Source organism: Gobius niger, assembly GCF_951799975.1.
Source record: "Gobius niger genome assembly, chromosome: 5".
NCBI classification, from domain to species: Eukaryota; Metazoa; Chordata; class Actinopteri; order Gobiiformes; family Gobiidae; genus Gobius; species Gobius niger.
Window position 1 is genome coordinate 26,442,703 of NC_136856.1, and position 21,620 is coordinate 26,464,322.

General features: G+C 40.5%; 1 protein-coding gene across 1 annotated transcript; it reads left to right on the top strand.

Annotated features, from left to right (window-relative positions):
• Positions 1–402: 402 nt before the first annotated feature.
• anxa5a (annexin A5a) lies at positions 403–21,029 on the top strand. The gene is made up of 11 exons (XM_079557322.1): positions 403–467; positions 4,244–4,338; positions 7,101–7,214; positions 7,903–7,993; positions 10,390–10,469; positions 10,771–10,821; positions 13,656–13,749; positions 16,131–16,226; positions 16,327–16,385; positions 16,586–16,708; positions 20,682–21,029. Exons 1-11 carry the CDS (start codon positions 455–457, stop codon positions 20,739–20,741), a joined length of 876 nt encoding a protein of 291 aa, XP_079413448.1. The 5' UTR covers positions 403–454; the 3' UTR covers positions 20,742–21,029.
• Positions 21,030–21,620: the final 591 nt, after the last annotated feature.

The following is a 21,620-nucleotide window of genomic DNA, read 5'->3' on the forward strand; positions in this document are numbered from 1 at the left end:
ATATGGTATCATAGTATTCAGACTCCAATTACTGTATATATTTGTGCTGTTTTGGAACATTCGTAATGGTTCAGGTGAATCCCATTCGTGTCGGTAAATTTCAGTCATTGCCCCTGATTCTGGTACAGCCTCTATATCGTTAGCCACATAGCATAATTGCCTAACTCATTTTTGTTTTGATTTTGGAAAACATGTAAAAAGACATTTATAGGAAACACATTGTTTTTCTCTTATTGCCATTTTAACAATACAAAATGACTGGCAATTATGCTATGTGGCTAACGATATAAGACTGATAATCAGGTCAGCAGTGTTAATACTTTCTTAGACTGTGCAGCAGCATGAAACTGATGGAGCGGCTTTGCTTTGTGCTTCCCCACAGGCTTACAGAGGCAGCGTCAAACCCTACGTCAACTTCGACGCAAAACATGACGCGGAAGTCCTGCGCAAAGCCATGAAGGGAATCGGTCAGTGCTCCATGATGACCTCCATTCACTCTGCGAAATTACGACTGTTACTTCTCCTTTTGCGGCAGGAGATAGTTCTGTATCGGGCCGGGCGAACCATTCATGTATAATTGCAAGGATAAGGGATTAATAGTTCTGACTATTTCCACATAAAGAATAGGCGTTTCAACATCATTTGACTTTTAAGCTTTACCAAGATCTTTGATTTTGAAATTATGTGAGGCTACAAGGGGAACATTTTCCATAGTTCCACTGGGGATGCACAGAAGCCAAATGCAGCTTCGCCATATTTGTTTTCCGATCTTCTGGGAGCGTTAATATTTGAATACAAACGAAAATGAGATGAAAACGAGGATGAAAATGCAACTAAAGTCCGACCAAAACGTGACGAAAAAGTGATGAAAAAGGGACAAAAATGTGTGACAAAAAAGCCAAAAGAGAGCAACAATAAAGTGACAAAAACACAATGAAAAAAGTGACAAAAAACAATGAAAAAGTGGCAAAAATATGTGACAAAAAAGCCAAAAGAGAGCAACAACAAAGTGACAAAAACACAATGAAAAAAGTGACAAAAAACAATGAAAAAGTGGCAAAAATATGTGACAAAAAAGCCAAAAGAGAGCAACAACAAAGTGACAATAACACAATGAAAAAAGTGACAAAAAACAATGAAAATGTGGCAAAAATATGTGACAAAAAAGCCAAAAGAGAGCAACAATAAAGTGACAAAAACGCAATGAAAAAAGTGACAAAAAACAATGAAAATGTGGCAAAAATGTGATGAAAAATGTAAAAAAAGTGGAGGTCTTAACTGTCGAATGAGCCGTTACACTGGCCTATAGGCTGTAATCTTTTAGGTTTGGGTAAAGCTGACCTGTAGACAATGTGTTCGGTTCTTTGCCGTCCTCTTTACTCTCTATGCTAATCCAGCGCTAGAATCACATGCATTTCAGAACATGTTTGTAGAGCTATGGGGTAAAAGACCGTATACTCACTGAACAATATTGCAGTTAATAGCCAATTATTTCTTGATTCAGTATATTATGCATCCGCCTTTCCATAACTGCACAACCGAATGCCGACCTTTTTTTTGTTTTTGTTTTTGGGGCTGTTACTAATTTGGTTCTCTAAATACAGTCAGGAAGCAACATCTTCCTTTTCGTATCTGTTAAACGCTAGTCACTAATTAGCGTTTATGGGATGAAATGTTTTGGCATTTTCAACGTGCTTGGACTAATTAAAATGGTAAATACGCTGCAGAGCTTTTCCCTTGTACTAATTAATACGACAACTGTAATGATGTCTCGGGAGAATGTAAAAATGGTACAACTTAAAGGCATTTCGTCGTTTTTTTTACGTATTTTTTGTGGGATTTGATTGACGTTTCTTTCTGTCTTTGTTCAACTTGATGCTTTTTGAAACAGAACTTGCAAGTATTCTGGGAAAAAGAAAAGGAGCCGGAGCATCTGTGCCTTCAGTGAAAACAACACCCGCTTTAATCCCAGAGCTTTGACACTTGCATTATTCACGTGTTTGTTGAGGGGGACATTTGCCACTTCGAGAACAATCTCCATAAATACTTAATTTCCTTGTATTACTTTCTCCACAACGCAAGGAAACAAACGTGATATTTCGGTTAGATGGCTCTCATTAGCGTCGTCTAATTGCTAATCATTATCTTGCGCGGCGTGTCCTTTGGCTATACCTTTGAAACTGCATTGGAGAGTCGATCAAAGGAAACAAACGGAAGGGTAAGTTCTTTGAGAAATGAGGTCATCTTCGTCATGTGACACTGGAGCGGGCAGTTCGTTACCATAATGCTACGCTGACCTGTATTCCTACCCTTTGCTCCGCCCCCCTGAGTGTAACATAAAACTTCAAAACAAGTCACAACAGAAGGATGTGCCATGTATCGGGCACATTTGTCAAAGTCCCTGGACCTATTTTTGCACTTGTTTATTTTAAATTGTTAGTTGTGATCCAAACGTATTCCTAACTTTACTACCGCACTACTAACACTACGATTCTTCACGGGAATGTGTTTATCAGCACAGCTTTCAGCATTGGCCTGCACCGGGTTAATTGTTTTTAGCATTGGTACTAAAAGAAGTGAACAGTGAACAGTTTTGTGACAATTATTATCTATTTTAACATGATGGATTTTTTTCTTCCTTCAAAATATTTGCCGAGCCCCACTCTAGTTGGTGGGCCATGTGGTGCGGATACAGGCTTCAGCTCTCGTATTAGGGATACAGTAGTGTCGGCCATTGAAATCACGGGTCTTGGGTGCTAGTCAGAGGGAAAACTCAAAAAAATTGCTTAAAAACTGACCTCTCTGATTATTGGCACGGTCAAATCGGTCGTCAAAAATGACCTTATCATTCATGTTATGGTAAACTAGTGACTTTTATGTTTTGAGAATGAAACACATTCATCTCTACTACTTCGAAGGTGCTGGTTCCAAATTCTTGCGTTAACATGGTCTAATCGGTCCTCAAAGATGCCCATATATGGTAAACGAGTTAGTTTAAAAAAAAAAGGCCAATGTTAGACTCACATTTCCTTTTTTGTGTTCATACATTTTTTGGAGATGTGGATGATAAAGTCAGTATCAATGATCATAAAGCAATACAACAATTCATGTTAACACAAGAATTGGGCAACATATATTTTTTAAATCAGTGTCCTTGAATTAGTGGAAGTAGCTGTGTTGCCAAAAATCAGAAAGAAATGCCAGAAGATGTCACAGTTTTCCATTTTTCCCGCATCAAACATCAAAACAGCGACGAAAACGAGGATGAAAACGCAACAAAAAAAAGGGACAAAAGAGCGGCGCAAAACAATCCGGAAACACAATGAAAATGTGGCAAAAACACAACAATAAAAGCAATTTTTAAAAAGCGATGAAAAAGCAACAAAAAAGCCACAGTGACAAAAACGCGAGGCAACCAAAAAAGGAATAAAAACTAACAAAAACAACAAAAAGGAGACAAATTCGCTGCAAAAACGCCACGACAATGTGACAACAGAGTGACGATCACTTTTGTAGGTCTCGACTTTCAAAGGAGGCGTTACGCTGTTGCTCTCCAGTCAAGAAGCTTTTAGATTGGGGTAAAGATGATGGAGAAAATGTGTTCGGATCTAGGGCATATTGCTTTATATATATAGTATAGTGTGGATGCAATGTTGTGGCAATGACATCAAACATATAGATGTGTTTTTCTTCATTTGGTGTTAAAGTCCTTAACTGAAAATTAAAATGTGTGCAGTGACAATCAACAACTGAAATAAACAATATAGTAGTTCAGTCTAAATTATGCGCAGGCACAGGAAAGGACAAACTGCCCCGGCTGTGGAAAACCAGACAGGAAAACACAGCATCGTTAAAATTCCTCACGCTTTGTCTCAATAAACAGGTGCAGGGAAATATGAAGGCACCGCAGGAGGAAATAAAAATTATATATGACTAGGAGCAGGCATTACTGTACATCAGTCGACTGGGCTCTATAATCACATTGGCTCATTTGCATCCCCACCACACACAGCTCTTATTCTCTCTGAGCTGTGTTATATCCAAACGAGAATCAATATTGGCTCAAAGTCCATTCCCAATCCTCATCTCTGGCTTTAGAGGTTGACGTTTCATTAAGGCGAGCGGCTAATTTATGGGCTTTTTCTATCTGTTTATTCACTTTACTTCCTGTACATGATGTTTTGTGGTGAGTGGAGTGTGGAGCGTTGGCAGATGGTGGTGTTTTATGCTTGTTTGAATTCAGGAACGGATGAAGACGCCATCCTGATGCTGCTGACGTCACGCACCAACGAGCAGCGCCAGCAAATTAAGGCGGCCTACAAAAAGGCGCACGGGAAGGTAAGAAGAACTCCTACAGACTTTAGTGTTGTGACATAAACCGCGTCATGTCCCAATGTTGTCGTCGCGCTCTTTTCCTATGTCAAACTGTCCCGTCCAAAACGCCCAAAACATATATAAAATGATGATAAAACTAAATAACATACATTTTGCTTGTAAATTTAATTGGCAGTTTGTTTGTCTTTTCACTCTTTTAAAGCAGTAGTAAGTAACTTGTGCCCCGAGAGGCCATTAGCGCCACTGCAGGTGTCGTAGCATGTTGCATTTTTTTACTTCTACTTGTCCGTGAGAGTAAATACTACACTGACAGAAAAGACAGAGGGAGAGACAGGATATGGTACATCCAATTACACAATGGAAACTTTTTTTTTTTCACTCAAACTTGGCTGTAAATACTGTTTAAGTGGTGCTAGCTCTCAGTTAGCTTTGCCCGTTAGCCTGTCAGCTTCGTCTTAGTGATTCTATTAGTGTGCATTGGTGACTCTGACCCAGTGGCAGCGAAGTTGCAATTGTGGTTTTCTGGCCAGAGACACCGGGGGAGATGAAAGACCCCCCAATCATCCCATTAACACTTGCATTACCACCAGAGGGACTACGAAAAGGATTTCTTAAGGTAGACAAGTTACTTAGTACTGCTTTAAAAGTTTGGTAATAATATCCGTTATTTCGGTCTCATGAAGAGGCAGAATTTCCATGACTTTCGCCGTGCAAACCGTACCAATGGGGCATTTTTCAAGAATGTATCAGAGGTAATCAGTCAATCAATTAAAAAAATAAATAGATAAATAAATAGAAAACAAGCAAAAGGAACAGCTAAAAAGGCAATAATATTAGAAATAGTGAAGTAAAAAATAAAAAGTGAGATTGTGCCCCATTTGAGTTCAATACATTTATGTCAGGTATGACACACACCTGATGCAGTATATACTTTAAAGTGATAGTCTGTAAGTTTCAGTGTTTTGCAAATTCAGGAGACTGTGTATAATTATGGGCCTACAATTATTATATTTCATGTGTTTGTATTGTTTAACGTCCTTCACTTTGCTGATCTCAGCAACCAATAAGAATCCCCGGTGCCATAACTTTGACCAATGAGACTGTCGGGTCCAACTCTTGAAATTTCTTTCTCTCTGCCCATTTTGCAGTGTATGGCTATAAACAAAAAGTAATAACAAAAAGCAATGGAAACAAGGATATAATTGCACTAAAAAGTGTGTGCGTACATTGAATAAAGTGCGGGCAAGAACATGAATAAGAAATCAAACTGTCCGAAAAGGTAACCAGCTTTAGAAAATGTATTGTCTAATATCTAGATAAAATGGAGAAAGCTGAAAGTGAATCAAAGCCAGTCCCAGTTCTACTCTTGGATTATGGAACTTCCCCTCTCCTAAAGTCAGTATTGCTATGTTGAACTTAAAAAAAACATTGCAAATTGTTATCTTCATTGGTGTCACACTACGAATCAAACCAATCATTAACCCAAGAGATAATTAGAAAAGCTACTGAAGTAGGACCTTTATATAACCTAAACTTCACCATTCAAGGCAAGGCAAGGCAACTTTATTTATACCGCGCATTTCGTACACAAGGCAACTCAATGCAAACACTCACGTACGTACGTCCATGTGATTTATTTTTTTTTCCTTTCTTTCTCTCTTTGCCCCTGCTGTTCATCCGCTCTGTCAGGTTATTTTATGACCACCTGTGGATTGAAAGCTCCAAGTTAATTTGCTTTCTGCCCAGGTTATTGAAAAGCGCTGTGGCAAACGTAATTGCCGCCAGAAGAATAAATAGATGAAGTGGCTCGAGGGGGGAAAGGGGACACATCAGAGAATCACAGAGTAGCTCCTGAAATATCAATGCTTTGAGCTTTGAGGAAAATGTACTGAATCGAAGCTTTGCAGTCTACAGATAAAGACTGGTTTGAACAAAATACCCATCGACATTAGGGATACTTCTTTTTTTCTGCAAAAGAAAGTTCCAGGCCATATTTGTGAATGTGGAAATTCAGCGCACGCACACACACACACACACACTGTTTTGCCTCTTAGTGACACATTCAATTTTAATTAGCAGTTATTGAAAAACCGGATGCTTGCTCTTTGCCGTGACTCATAGTTTTCGTCATGATTAAGCCTTTCAGCATCACAAACTTCCTACTAAACTTTCCCAAATACTTTGAGAGAAAAAAGAGAACCCTCCGTTTCTAGCTGTATTTTGGTAAAGCAATGTGAGTTTATGGAAGGACATAATTATGGTGTAGAGGCCTATAGCGTAGGCCTGTCACAATAATGACTATATTGAATTATCGTTCAATAAACAACGTAAGAACTTAAAGGGACTAGATCAGGGGTCTCCAACTGACGGACCTGGGTCCAAATCCGGACCTCCAGGGGCTTTAGTTCAGACCCCAAAGCCTTTTCATTCTCTCTATATACTTAATTTCTATGGCTGAATTAAAAATTATGTAAACAATTTGAATAACATTGAATTAACATTGTAAATAGACGACCTGTGTTCATGTTCATTGTTTAAGGTCTTGTCTTACTGTCAGACCAAACATCATCCTATAAGTATTATATCAGAGTGCACACATTTAAGGTATTTACTTATTTGTTTATTTATTTGTTTACCATTCCGATAAACCCACAGCCCATAGCTTACTATCAAAATATCACTGCAAAACACTGTAAATTCAATGTTTCGTTTTTTTAAATTTGCATGTCCAAAACAATGTCAGCCAATTGTCAATGTTGCTGTAGGATCTGGTGAGTGCTCTCAAATCCGAGCTGGGTGGTCTCTTTGAGGACCTGATCGTGGCTTTGATGACCCCGCGCACCCTCTACGATGCGACCCAGCTCCACAAGGCTCTCAAGGTAAAAAGAAAATGGAAATGAATTTGTGTTTTTTCAGTATTGTTTGGCCACAGATGTTCAAACAAATATAAACGGAAGTCTTGCCAGAGCTGACAATGTGAACTCTGATTCCGCAGTCCAATTTATCCTCGTCTCTCTCTCTGACTATTCAGGCTAGAAAAGGCACCATAATGGATCTGATTCACACTGGTTAATTGTATTTATTGTTTCCACTGGTGCTCAAGGCAACTTTTGACAGCTGTCACAAAAGCAGAAGTCTCACAGAAATCCCATCATAGTTTCATCTAATTTGTTTACTGTAACAGAACTGTAAAGAAAACCTTGATGTCAGTCGCTAAATGGAGTGAACTTACAGCAAAACAGAAATGAACAAGCTGCTGAACCTTCAAGTTTATTTTTACTTTCACATCTGTGTTTAGATCACCAAACTTTCAGGTCTCCCAATAAGATAAAAAAGAAAAAGAAAAAGAAGACTTGGGAAGCACATCCTTTCTGATGGTGGAAAAGAATGACATCTGCTGTACCATTAACTTGCTTGATTGAGTCTTATTCCTATTCATCTTCTCCACACCTTTCCAGGGTAAAGGCCAGAATCTGGACATCCAGTGCGATTGCCGTGAGACCACCTGACACGAGCTGATCCCATTTGTGCCGATCACCTGGATAACACTGCGTTTGTGTTCCCCAGGGCGCGGGGACTAATGACGAAGTGCTGATCGAAATCCTGGCCTCCAGAACTGCGGATGAAATCAAAGACATAATCAAAGTGTACAAAAAAGGTGACCAGCGGAACGACGGGGGGGAATGGATAAATATGTCTGCGTTCGAAAAGGTTGCCGCCTCTGTGTGAAGTAATAACTGCCACGTGAAGTTATTGTGCCTGTGCTCCGGTCACACTGTGGGTTTTTAAAATGAAATGATTGTGGTTTACATAAGAGCCATGTTTGGAAATGTAGTTCTGCAGGATGTAAATTGGTTTGAACATATTAGCATCGATTGGTCTTAAAGCAATAGTGTTGCTGCTTATAGAGCTGCGTCAGTTCATTTGTTTTATTTTTATTTTTTTGTTTAAGATTGGTCTCACTTGTGTGCTGCACATTTCATGTCCTTGACAACAACACAAAAACACACACAAAAACAACAAAATAAGAATTTTAAAACAGAAGTTAAGAAAGATTGATAAAAACGCCAGACTGTTGTGTGTCTGTTGTGTGCGCTCGAATCATTTCGAACTGCACAGCAGCCTGGGGACCATGGCTGAAATTTTCGCATGGATTTGGGAACCAATCACAGAACGAGGAGGGACGGCAAGACGATGACGAGCTATTCAATGTACGGAAGCTTGTAGTTTATTTACGGATTTATTATTTTATTTATATATTTATTATTATTACTTATTTACTGATCAAAAATGACAGCAGCAGACGCGACGCTATTTTTCGATCAAGCTTTAGGATGTGTTCTAAATAGTTGAGCTCGAAAGTTTACAGCGGGTACGTCATACGTCACGGATACAATGACACGATTGGCTGTGGCTACGTGCAGACGCATGATAGACATTCATAGCGCCCAATAAACGGCTATGGGTGTAAACCACACCTCTGCTACGAGAAAATTAATTGGTGGTCCCTGGCGTTAGCCAGGCTAAAAAACTAATATATTCTGAGCAAAGCCAGTGTAGAGACCTGAGCACTGGACTAATATAGTGCTATTTCCTGGTTCTGGTCAGGACTCGAGCAGCAGCGTTCTGTATGTACTCTATTGCAGGTGTCTAACAGTGAGCAGGCCGGGTTCATTGTTTTCCAACCAGGACCTGGGAGTGCTTGAGCACCTAGCAGGGGGTACTTGGAACTCTTTCAGATTAAAAAAAAACTAAAGGAAATTGAGTATCATTTGAATATTATTTTCAAAGGTTAGTTAGGTTAGTTTTAAGATAATAATGGCTACTGATGTTATAGACTTAAAGTGATAGTCTGGAAGTTTAAATGTTTTGCAATTTTTTGCAAGTACTAATAACATATATTATTATTTTGTAAAGTTTTCACAGGTTACACTTCCCGGATATCTGCAGTTAATCAGAGCCTAGTACGGTCCCACATTGACCAATGAGACAAGCTTTTCCTGCCTGTCAGGTCCAATCAGGAGGGAGGGGGAGGAGCTTTATTGTTCACTTTTGAAAATTCTGTTCCTGCTCTCCTCATTTTGCAAACTAAGAATGACTTTCTGGTCCAAGAGGGGAGGAATTTCAAATATCACTCTTTCGCTCCTCACTTTGCAAACTTACAGACTATCACTTTAATATGACGTTTAGTATTTAGGTTTATGTCCATTATTACGTCTAGATGTTCTATTGAGAGGACATTACGGACGTCAAAAGACACTGAGCCTTTTCCACTATATGAGTTACATCACAGACTATTCAGATTCCCAGGCTGGTGCCAATGTCTTCTTTCCTGAGGGCAGTGGCGTTGAATGATGTCAGGAGATCCCTGCAGAATATTCTAGTGGTTTTTGCCACCAATGTGCCAAGAAGTTCCGACCTCATGAAGTGACACCACAACAGGGTCCAAACTATTCGTGTTTCATAATCTAATCTCATCATTCAATTGGCTCACAGACTCAGGTGCTGCTTTGGGGGGTTTATTTTGTTCAACTCGCTTCAACTACAGTCGATCTGTGAATTGATTTTCAAAGGAGAATCAGTGTGATGGATCCAGTGGCCCCAAAAGTGTAACCTGTGACACCTTTTGCACATATGTATTACAGCTTTACTTCTTTTGTAACCTTTTGCATACTCTATATTTGTGCAAAAACAGTTTTAGCACGTTGGCTTTGAATTAAAGGATTATCTTATCTTATATTATCTTAAAACCTTTCCTCTATCGGAAAATGCATGTGCAAACAGAAGCTGAAGGTGATCACAGCATCCATTAGTGCACAATGTATCGCCAAATTATTAGGTGAGGCAGTATTTGCGTAAAAAGGAAAATATGTGCAAAAGGTGATTTCCCAAATGTCAAAATGGTTTCGTAAAATATTGCAATAATATCGTACACAATATTCAAGACAAGCCTTTGAATATTGTAATTATTATTCATACCGTGCAGCCCTGATGAGAATCACATACTAGTGTAAACAATCATGTGACACTCCTCTCCTCTTTCTGTCCCTCCAGAGTTCGGCGGAAAACTGGAGAAGGATGTCTGCGGTGACACTTCGGGCCACTATCAGAAGATGCTGGTGATCCTCCTGCAGGTAGACAGGGACTTATGTTTCCCTTTCCAGATAATGAGAGCTTCTGGTGAAGCCATTACCAAATCATGAGAGGTTTAGATTGTTTTGTTGCCGGGTACGAGGGACAAGGTTCGCGCTCTTCTCACCCACGCCTGCTCCATGCAGTAAAATGCAATAAGGGCGATGATACATTGTTAAGGGGTTATAAGAGTCGAGGGAGGCTTGGGGATTGCTATGTTTCCAGCATCCACACTAACCTACTTTTGCTCTCTGTTTGTCCTCCTGTCTGCCTGCCTCTCACTTCGCTCGTGTGGGAGAGTAGGCGAGTAGAGAGGAAGGAGTGGATGAAGGAAAGATCGAGAAAGATGCAAAGGTAAGTCTGAAATAGGAAACTGTTCAACATTTGCCAAAACATGAAGCAGCACTTTTAAATAGATCGAATTCCTCAAGATGCGTAAAACAGGCTAGTACAAAAATAAAAATCAATCATCTATCATTACACTTCCTGGATCTTGGCAAACGCACACACTGCTGTCATCCTTGGTGGATTTGTTAAACTGCTCCTTTATGGCATAGAGCCCTGTTGCAAAGGTAAGAAAAAGAACTTCCAGGTGAAGACAGAACTATAAACAATGGATCTTAAAGTAACTAGTGCTAACTTCTCGAGTCCATATTAGCCAGCTTTCACTTTGGCTTAGACTAACTACATTGGTCCATCAAGCTGCTGTCACTGTGACTCAATAACAATATTAAAAACTGAATAAAGTAAATCGAATATTAAAGAGCAAACTAAGGATCTAATATGTAAAGCAACATTCGTCATAGATGTAAGAAATCCAGTATGTAAAAGATTTTAAAGAGCTTTGTAGATCAATGGAGTACAATATGAGCACTTACTGTACATATAGCTTCAAGTTGGAAAGCGTTAGTCTAAACCTACAGTTAATACAAACTAAGCTCTTAAGTAGTGTATAATCTGCAGTTACATGTGGAAGGAGAAAGTCTAAATCTTGTAGCCATATGACAGCCAATCCGAAAGCCAATCCGAAAGCCAAATCACAGTTCCCACGTAAGCTCCTCTGCCCCGGAAGCTGAATATCAGGCTGTCAAAAGGAACATTGTGATAGCTACTAGTCCAACGAGGATGACAGGAGAGCTAACTTTAGTTTCTGTGTCGGTGTTGAGAATGTGACTATAACAGAGGAGTCCTATAGCTAGCTACGATCAGTCGTGTGAAAACAAGAAGCAGGCACCAATAAAGTCAATAAAACCATCATTTTATTTATTTATTTGTTGACCTTTATTTAACCAGGATAGTCCCACTGAGATTAAGAATCTCTTTCAGGGGAGTCCTGGCCCCAGAGGGGCATCTATTGTGCATGTTTTTAGTTACATATAAAGCAGCCTTTTAAAGTGACTGCACACTAAGTTGACTGCACACTTGTTGAATTTATAGTTTAACCCCATCAAATAAGAAGAACCTGGTGGAGCCAAACGTAGCATAGCATCTTAGCATTCAGCCTCTGTTCAAAAGTTTAGGTGGATTTAGGCATAAAAACTGCGTGGGGTCTCTGGTGTCTGTTAATGCAGATCCATAGGGCATCACAGTTAGCCCCAAACAGAAGTTTTGAACGCACTTTTTGAACTTCCACAACATGAGCGAGACAAAGCTAAACTAAAAATTATCTGCATAATCAGCCTGCCAGGAGTTGCTGCTCCCAGGGGCAATTTGTATTTTGTATTTATTTATTTAAACAGGACAATGCATGGGACTGTGTGAGTGAGTGCATGGGTGTATGTGCACAATAGATGTTGACGACTGATGCTTTGCTGAGTGAGGGGTGTGTGGTCTGGTTGGGGACAGAGGATGGAAATTAGCTTTAGCTATAATCCTGCATTTTAAAGGAATAGGCCACCGTTTTTACATACTGAGATATGTTCTTACCTTAGCTTTGACGAGTTCTTTAGGACCTGTCTGATCTTCACCCGTGCCCTCAGTCACGTAAACACAGCACAGACGGCGTTAGCATTTAGCCTCTCCCTCTCTCCTCTATAGCGCCAAAACAGGTCAAGATAGAAGCTACCAAGCTCTTCCACGTTTTCCCTATTTAAATATGGTTACGTGAAGTGTTCCACTACAAAGTATAATTACACAAAATTAAACAATGTGGATTTTCTAAGCGGATAAAAGGGGGAACTATATTGTAAGGCGTAATAATACCAGGAGTAATTTGGCATCCGCACAGTAAAGTGAAGATTACTGCGCAGTAAAGTGAAGATTACTGCGCGGATTTCGAACTACTCCTGGTATTATTACGCCTTACAATATAGTTCCCCATTTTATCCGCTTAGAAAATCCACATTGTTTAATTTTGTGTAATTATACTTTGTAGTGGAACACTTCACGTAACCATATTTAAATAGGGAAAGCGTGGAAGAGCTTGGTAGCTTCTATCTTGACCTGTTTTGGAGCTATAGTGGAGAGGGGGAGAGGCTAGATGCTAACGCTGTCTGTGTTGTGTTTACGTGATAGAAGGTACGGGGGAAGACCAGACAGGTCCTAAAGAACTCTTCAAAGCTAAGGTAAGAACATATCTCAGTATGGAAAAAACGGTGGCCTATTCCTTTAAAATGCAGGATTATAGCTAAAGCTAATTTCCATCCTCTGTCCCCAACCAGACCACACACCCCTCACTCAGCAAAGCATCAGTCGTCAACATCTGTTCTGCACAGTCATACACCCATGCCCTCACTCACACAGTCCTATACCCTCTAAAACCTTCACCCATCCCCCACATCCAACCCCATATCCACAAACTTTCCATCCGCACCAGCCCGCCTTCCCATACCCAATTTGGATCGGACTAGACTTTTCGTGTAAATGACAAAACATGCCCCTCTGATCAATAACCGTTAGACCAAATGGTCTAGTATCACCAAATGTCAACAACATCAGGTTTGTATGTGATCTAATTCTAAAATCGATGCTCCTTTAATCTGCAATGGGTTGAAACCTCATTTATTTTGCCTTCTCTCTGAGGTGGAGAGACATTTGGTAGGGAAAAAAAACAAAAGTCCCTGCTCTGCTCTGGCACTGTACAAGGTCTTACATCAGCGCTGTCACTCGCGCTCTGCCGGTGTGTCCCGAAAAGTCCTGTCTGCAGAGCGCGTGTGCACAGCTGCTCCACTGTCTAACTGCCATTATAGGACTTGTACGCTGCCGGTGAGGGGAAGTTTGGCACAGATGAGGATAAATTCATCAACATCCTTGGCAACCGCAGCACCGAGCATCTCCTCGAAGGTAATGAGTGATTTAGCTTTTAATTTAAAGTGTGCGGTTTTTTCTCAAACAATCTTAGTTACTTCCATGACAACCCTGTATATTTGATCATCTTTAAAAACATGGCCTAACTTAAAAAATATGTCTTCTAAAAAAAAGTGTCATGTGACCTCAAGAGGGCAGCGGAGTGTCGTTGAAAATGATCACTTACTTAGACGTGACATGAAAAAATTTGATAAATATGAAAGAGTTGATTGGAGGTTCTTCCTGAGTCACTGCTTCCTGGTTTGTGCCAGCTCTCAATCGTACATCACAGATAAAGGTTCTTTAGCCGTCATCTGTGCTGGGTTGTTTTAGTGATGCATACGCTTCAGTGCTCACGTCAAGAAGCTTCATCAGCTTCTAACAACAGGTAAACCCTTGGCGTCTGGGTCAGTATATACAGGAATCAACCTGCTGCTAAAAGACCATTCGTTGCTGATGAAGTTTCTTGAGGTGAGAGGGGAAACAGCCGCTAAAGCACTAAAAAAAAAACAGTTCAACATCAGAACTTTTGCTGACACTTTCACATTTACTATTAACATGCAACACAGGTTTTCAGAAAGTCGTTATTTTACAAGGTTATTTTAGAGTATAGATATTGCAGTTGTCAGTTCTTAACTTCCCACTTGCGAGATAGCTAGACCTTGCTAGCGGGAATTTGCGAATTTACTACAGTTTACAGATGAGCAGCATATGTAACTCGATAATAGCCAAGGCCAGATAACTTTTAGTTTTGTGCTGAAGATGTTTCGCCTTTCGTCCAAGAAGATGTGCCTTTTCTGAAGTTCCCTCTGGCCAGGAGTTGGATTTAAACCCTTATGAGGATCCAGCTCTCTCGTCAGTGGGAACTTACATACTGACACAGGGAAACTCTGAGGCGAACTCTCCAAAACTCTGCTGCATCTTTAGGTATCACTGGCTGTGTCCTCAAACAATTAGAAGGCATGTTTACAGCCAAAAAATACTTTATCCTGCTACAAAGGCAAGCAATACGTTATTAAACAAGAATGCCATGGACGAGTCAACACACAAACTCTAGGTATGTTTTTGATGAAGACACAACTTTATGAATAGGGTTGTTGTTTTTTTTATTTTTATCCCCCCGTTTAATCTCTCACAGACAGACTAAACCATGCATTATTTAGCAGCGCAGGTAAGAAGCTAGTGCAAAACCTAGAGCTGAATAACAAGGCGAGAAGAGCCATTTACCTTCTATTGACAGAGTGATGGGACCGGCATGTCGCACCTGCTCTTTACTCTGCTCTGTCCGGGGGGTTAAAAAAAAAAGCCACTGCTGGGTGTGGAGAGGATCAATGACTGCCAGCCTCTGGATATCTGTACATCCAGGTCGATAGAGGGTATAGATCGTGGAGATGAGATCAACTTTCTGAAAGCGTGTTCCGAAAGCAGCCCTGCCTCCACGGGATTTATGGGACGTAAAGCTAACGCCTAACGCTATTGCTAGGTTATAGAGGGCGTCTGCGGCCTGAGTTTTCAGGCAATACTTGGGGTTTCCAGGGGCCAAGACTAAAGCAGAAGGCAGGAACCATTAGGAACAAGATAGCAGCCGTTTATTTTGACAACATATTTTATTTTAGTTTTAGTCTTTTGACTAAAATGTAATTTAATTTTAGTCAAGATTTAGTCAAAAAAAATGTTTCAATTTTAGTCTAGTTTTAGTCGACTAAAATTGCATGTCAATTTAGTCGACTTATATTTGTAATATTCATTATAATCATATTTAATCGTGGTCCTCGACTTCATGGAGCTGCTCCCACATGAATAAAGCCCAGACCTGTTTATTTGACAGTGAATTTAAATGATATGAAGCTCTTTCAGATCAGGTCAATAGACGTTTGTATGATTTTAGTCTCTCCTTTTCATTTTTATTTAGTCTTATTTTATTCGACTAAAATATCTGGACATTTTAGTCATAGATTTAGTCTCATGAGAAACTTTAAGTTTAGTTTTAGTCCAATTTTAGTCGTCAAAAATATCACTTTGACTAAAATTAAGACTAAATATTTTAGTTGACGAAATTAACACTGATAGCAGCATCTCTTAACTTTACATAAGAATGCAGTGGCAAAAATAGGAACGCAATAGAAGAATGAATGCATACAAATGTATTTTTAAACCTATTAAGACTGAACAGTTTTGGCAACATGTCTAATTTTGTTGTGTGATTTCAGGTAGATATTCTTAAGGCACTTATAAAACATCGCCAAGCTAAGGAAGCAAATGAAAGCGGTGCTGAACAATTATACCTGAAGCCACAGCATTTTAGAGACAAAAGCTTTTTTTCCTGTGTGGACATTTGCCTCGTCACCTGCTTCTTGTCATTATGTCTGCTTTCCCAGTCTTCGCCGCCTACAAGAAGATTGCCGGCTGTGATATTGAGGAGAGCGTTGAAGGCGAAACCACGGGGAATCTTGAAAACCTGCTCGTTGCTGTTGGTGAGCTTTTATATTGAAGCAGATTACTTCGAAAGGAGGAGAATGCACAATCTCTTTCCTGCTACATGATTCATTCAATTGTCTCTTCTTTTCTTTTCAGTAAAATGTACCAGAAGTGTCCCAGCCTTCTTTGCTGAATCCCTGTACCAGTCAATGAGGGTAGGTAAAGTACTGGACAATATGGGAACCTAAAGCAAATAATTACTCCGAAAAGGTCTGCTGGATCTGTGTTTTACTGCATTTGGTCAAAGTGAAAACCAAATCACAAAAGAATATTGACTCAAAAATGAAGATCGATCAATATGGGGGAAAATATCTCACAACAAATCCCCTAAATTACATTACAACAACTTCTTCAGCGCGCAGGAACAGACGACGAAACCTTGATGCGAGTCATGGTGTCCCGAAGCGAAGTGGACATGTTGGACATCAGGGCGGTCTTCAAGAAGAAGTATGGCGCATCCCTGTATACCACTATCCAGGTACGTGTTACTGTACAGCGGCGAGTGATTCGAGTTTCCCCATGTACAGGCACCATCTGTGCGCGCGCTATACTGGGGCTGCTTATACACTATTCATGGCAGCGCGCTGATGGAGTGGAGATTAATGATTTGCTTTAAATGCCTTGTTTATCGTAATGAGGCTGCCTTTCATAGAGGCCCGTGTGTCTATTCTCCTGAGGCCAGATGTTCTTACAGTGGAGAAAAGTTTGTTGCCGCCTTTCAATAGCACTCCCTAATGGCCAGAACTGAATGGATGAGAGAGTTGAAGAGGCACGTAGGAATAAGGCAAACATGTGTGCAATTCAGAGGTCTTTTTACAGGCTTTTTACGATGCTTTTGCCCATATAGATTGGCCTTTTATATTTATAACTATAAATATGGTAAATGCATCTACAGACCCCAGTGATGGGAGAAGAATTGTTGCGCACACTTCCTGGATTGCAGATTCTTTTAACGCAAAAGCAAAAGTATAAACATAGGCCTGAATTTTGAATAGTTGTTTATGTTTTGTTAACATTTACATCAGAAAATAGCCCAAGCTTCAAGATTTGACTTCCAGCTCCTATGTCTGCTCAGGTTTCCTCTCATCTGCCCCCGTCTCACCTGCTCAGAGTACATCTACATTGAAGCGACCCAAACCAAGCAGCAAAGTGCACGATGTTCTAGCTCTTTTAAAGGGACTACAAGGAGTTTTAAAAATTATCTAATTTCCTCCCCCTAAATGTTCCAACAATGTCCTAAGGTGTAGAATGAGCTCAGACATGTTCACCACAACTGCCTCTAAAATCCTGCACTGTCACTCAAAAAGGTGTCACTTCGGTCCGAATTGCCATCATGCACGAGCTTAATATAGAAGCTGCAGTTACGCATAAGACCTGAGGTGGCAGTAGTGAGTACAAACTTGCATCTAGCCCCTTTAACTGTTTATAACGCTCGGTCCCCGTTCAAACACAGCATAGGCAGTCTCTGGTGAATTGTGTTCTCAGAATCCCTTCGCTTTTTTATTTATTTTGCTGTCACAAAGAAGTTTGCACATTTAAGCACGACACTTGTAACTAAATGAGCGTCCGGGAGCCCAATTCAGTGAGTCCGACAATTCTAAAACACAGTAGAAACATTTCCTTCTAATATCCAGCTGATTCACTCGCGAGCCGCAAACGCCAGGCCCCTCACAGTGCTCCTAGTGCGGCGACTGAGAGACACCGACTCAAAACAAACGTGGTCGCCCGAAACTAGCTCCTCTGGGCCCCACAGAACGCCATCTACGCCCCATGGTGATGTCCACACCAAGCACCCGTGTTCCGAATGGGCCTCAGTGTGAGCTTATCAAAGTACGGTTTGAGGATTTGTGCTGTTTGTTCAGAGCTTCTAACTTTACTCACGTGTGGTGAATGGTCATCAGTCAGCTTTAGCCTTAATATTGCAGACGATTTACTTACAAACTGGAAGGATCCAAAGGGAAAACGAGGCATAAAAATCAGGTTAATCACAAAAGACTGACCAACTTCTCATTCGCTGGCAGAGGGGAGAGAGTTTTTGTAAAGGACTACAAACAATAGATGCGAGCTGTAGGTGGCACATGCTTTGTAGTGGAGGGAGATTATTTATCTGTCCTGAATTTTGCTTTTTTTTTTGGCTTTCTGTGCCAGTAGGTCACAATTGGTATTGGTCGAGTGTGTGTGCTTACTTAAGCTCTATGTCTTCTGAAGGAATACAGTATGTGGGGAACTGGATGTTTGAATAACCCGACTGACTAAGAGATTCCTAGACATATCAAAATGTTGTAATGTTTATTTAGATTAGTCTAATAGCAAAAAGGAACAAAAGACGCTTTACTTTCGCTGTGCTTTTCGAGACACTGAAAGATGCTTCACAGTGGATCAGCGTTGGACAAACAAAAGATCCGGTCTTTAATGGGCTTTGTGAAACTTTTTGAAGACAGTGAGAGGATTTATTTTGTGCTTCGGAGTTTGCTTTGGGAGTTTCAAATCAGCTTGGCTTGAGTCAACATTGAAAAAAGTCCTGCGGCATCCTGAGACTTCATGTCAGCCTGAGCCTTCTGGGTTTTGGGCCAGCCCACATTTCGATTGTAGTTTAGCTCACCCGGGTAATCACTTGACTCATGAGGGGATGACTCGAGTTTGTGACTGTGTGTTGTTACTTTTTTTACCCAGCATGCCACTGAATAAGGGGCAAAAAATGGGCAATTACTTTTCGGATTCATCTCCTTACTAACAGTGTATCTACACTTTCAATTGGCCTGAAAAACAAACAAATGTGATTTGAACCATTGATGGGTGAACACAGTCTTGTAATGCAATATATCTCTCAGGCTGCCATGTTTTAGTAATTTCTCTGACTTGACATCAAATTCATGTGTAGCTTGTAACCTTAAGTCTGTGTAGCTGTAATTGATGCTATAAATAAAACACATATTTATGTCACGGTACATTGTTCTCTACCTGGCTTTGAAATCGAACATCTGTTAGTGTTGGCCAATTACTGAAGTTGGGATTATGTAATGTAGCTCTGCACACAAAATCAAAGGTCATGAAAACATTCTTAACCTTAGCACATTGACATTTAGTTCGATGATGGCATGTGTTGCTTTAAGCTACGTTTGTGGACTTTTAATGAACACTGGGTTTTAATAATTAAACATCGCATTATCTATGACCCCAATGCTTTTCTGATGAACAATCATTTGTTTTACAATGCAATCACCCTCTGGCTACATGAGCTTGACAAGCTTGACAAGCTTCTCCATGTTCTTTACAACAGCCCATCGTTTACTTCTCTGGCACCACAATAGAGCCGCCAATGTGGAAATTATTATCATACCTTTTGTAGGGATATGCATGGGCCATATTATGCATACAACCTGATAGCCTTGTAGTTTAGATCTCTACAAACATGACCTGTTTACATACGGTAGCCTATTTCAGTCTCAAAGCTCAATACGAACGATCGCTGTTATTGTTTACTTCCGCAATTTTCGCCGGATGTTTTGGTGAATGGTAGGCAACAGCTGATGCATCCAGCCAGATAATCACAGGGTTTTTTTCTGTGTGGCGTTTGCATGTTCTCTCAGTGTGTGAGAGCACTGTTTTCCCACAATCGAATATGCGGGACCCTCTCATGGTCTGATTCACCTCAAGAGTCTATAAACCAGTGCTCCCATAGCCTGAGCAGAAATCTATGACAAACACTGGGTGGGTTTCCTCTAGGTGCTCCGGTTTTGCCCCATCAATATAAAAAACACATCCTCTTTTGATGGTGGGGTTCCCCAGGGATCTATCCTGGGACCCCTGTTATTCAACCTATACCTGCTTCCATTGGGTCAGCTATAACGTGTCCTATCACAACTATGCAGATAGCACTCAGATGTATGTCTCAATGGCGGCAGGTGAACATGGACCTGTAGACACACCCTGTCATTACATCGAACAGATCAGTTTGTGTGTGCTGATTTGTTCAATCTGCATACACACAAACTCCAACTGCAACTGTCTCCAACTAAACAAAAACAAAAGAAATCATTGTTTTTGGCCCACAGACACAAAGAGAAAGTGTTGTCAGTCACCTCGAGTCTGTCTCTCTAAAACTTAAAAACAATATTAACAATCTAGGGGTAATCATGGACCAGCCGCATCAAAGCAATAACATCAGCAGCTTTCTACCATCTAAAAAACATTACCGAGATCAAAGGTGTAGTAGAGACTAATCCATGCTTGTTTCTCTTCACGGTTTAGCACCATAGCACATCTCTGACATGTTAGCCTCCTGGTGGCTCCCAGAGTCAGGTTTAGGCAGTGCCTCAGCTGTATTTTAATAGATTGATTTTCTCTGCCTTCCTGTGGTTTTATAGCTGTGAAGCACTTTGAATTGCCTTCAGCATGAATTGTGCTCTACCAATAAACTTGATTGTCTTGCCACGGTTTTGCTCTTCCAGGAGGACACCACCGGAGACTACCAGAAGGCCCTGCTGTACCTGTGCGGCGGTCAGGATTAATACAGGGAGAGGACGTGGCGCCGAGCGATGAACCTCAGCTCCGGCGCCGCTCCCAGACAAAGCTACTCCCAGATGAGCCTATCGATTTACAGTTGCTGATTGTTTATGACTATGGCGTGCTATCGATTGAATTAGTGTGAATTACTGTGGCTTGTGACTTACCACGTCATCTTGGTGCAGAACAACGGCACACAAGAGAGAAGCCGTATTGATGAAACATGTACCGCTATACGCTTTTAAATTGATTGTTTGTTTTTTTTTCGTATGTGAATAATAGAAACCTGAATCTGTTGCAATAATAAGTGATGGAGTCGTTTGCTGATAATAGACAAAAAGCTGGAACTGGAGTAAATTGTATCATAGTGTTAGACTAAATCTATAACCTACTCTTACAACTGAATAAATGAGTTTCAATTCAGATACTCATGTTGTTTGTTTTTAACTGAAGAATTATTACTGATTTATCTATTTGTTAATCCCTTATTTCTTTAACAGGCGCATCAATCTTCACAGATAATACAGTAATACAGACCTCGACCGGCTTTCTGTGCGACGTTTAAAGTTGTTTACGTGTTTGCACTGTTCCTTGCGTATGTTAAATGGAGCTTAAAGAACACAATCCTCCTAATGCATATTTAAAGCAGACATGTCGACATGGCTCACGCTACTCTCATTAATGACCAATGTTTGGAAGTCGCAACACATCTGTCGCTGATCAATAAGTGATGGGACACTAATAGACAGTTGTTGACAAATATAAAAGACGTCCGTGGTCTCAGTGGCGCTCCGTGTTGGCCCTGGAGTCAGTTGAGTGTCGGTTTGTCCGGGGGTGGTCATGCCCAGAAGGTGGCAGCAGATCTCAGACTGAAGCGTACTGGA

Coding starts and splice junctions, on each gene's coding strand:
- anxa5a (XM_079557322.1), top strand. Junction 7,215..7,902: donor AGCTCCACAAGGCTCTCAAG/GTAAAAAGAAAA, acceptor TGTGTTCCCCAG/GGCGCGGGGACTAATGACGA. Junction 13,750..16,130: donor CACCGAGCATCTCCTCGAAG/GTAATGAGTGAT, acceptor CTGCTTTCCCAG/TCTTCGCCGCCTACAAGAAG.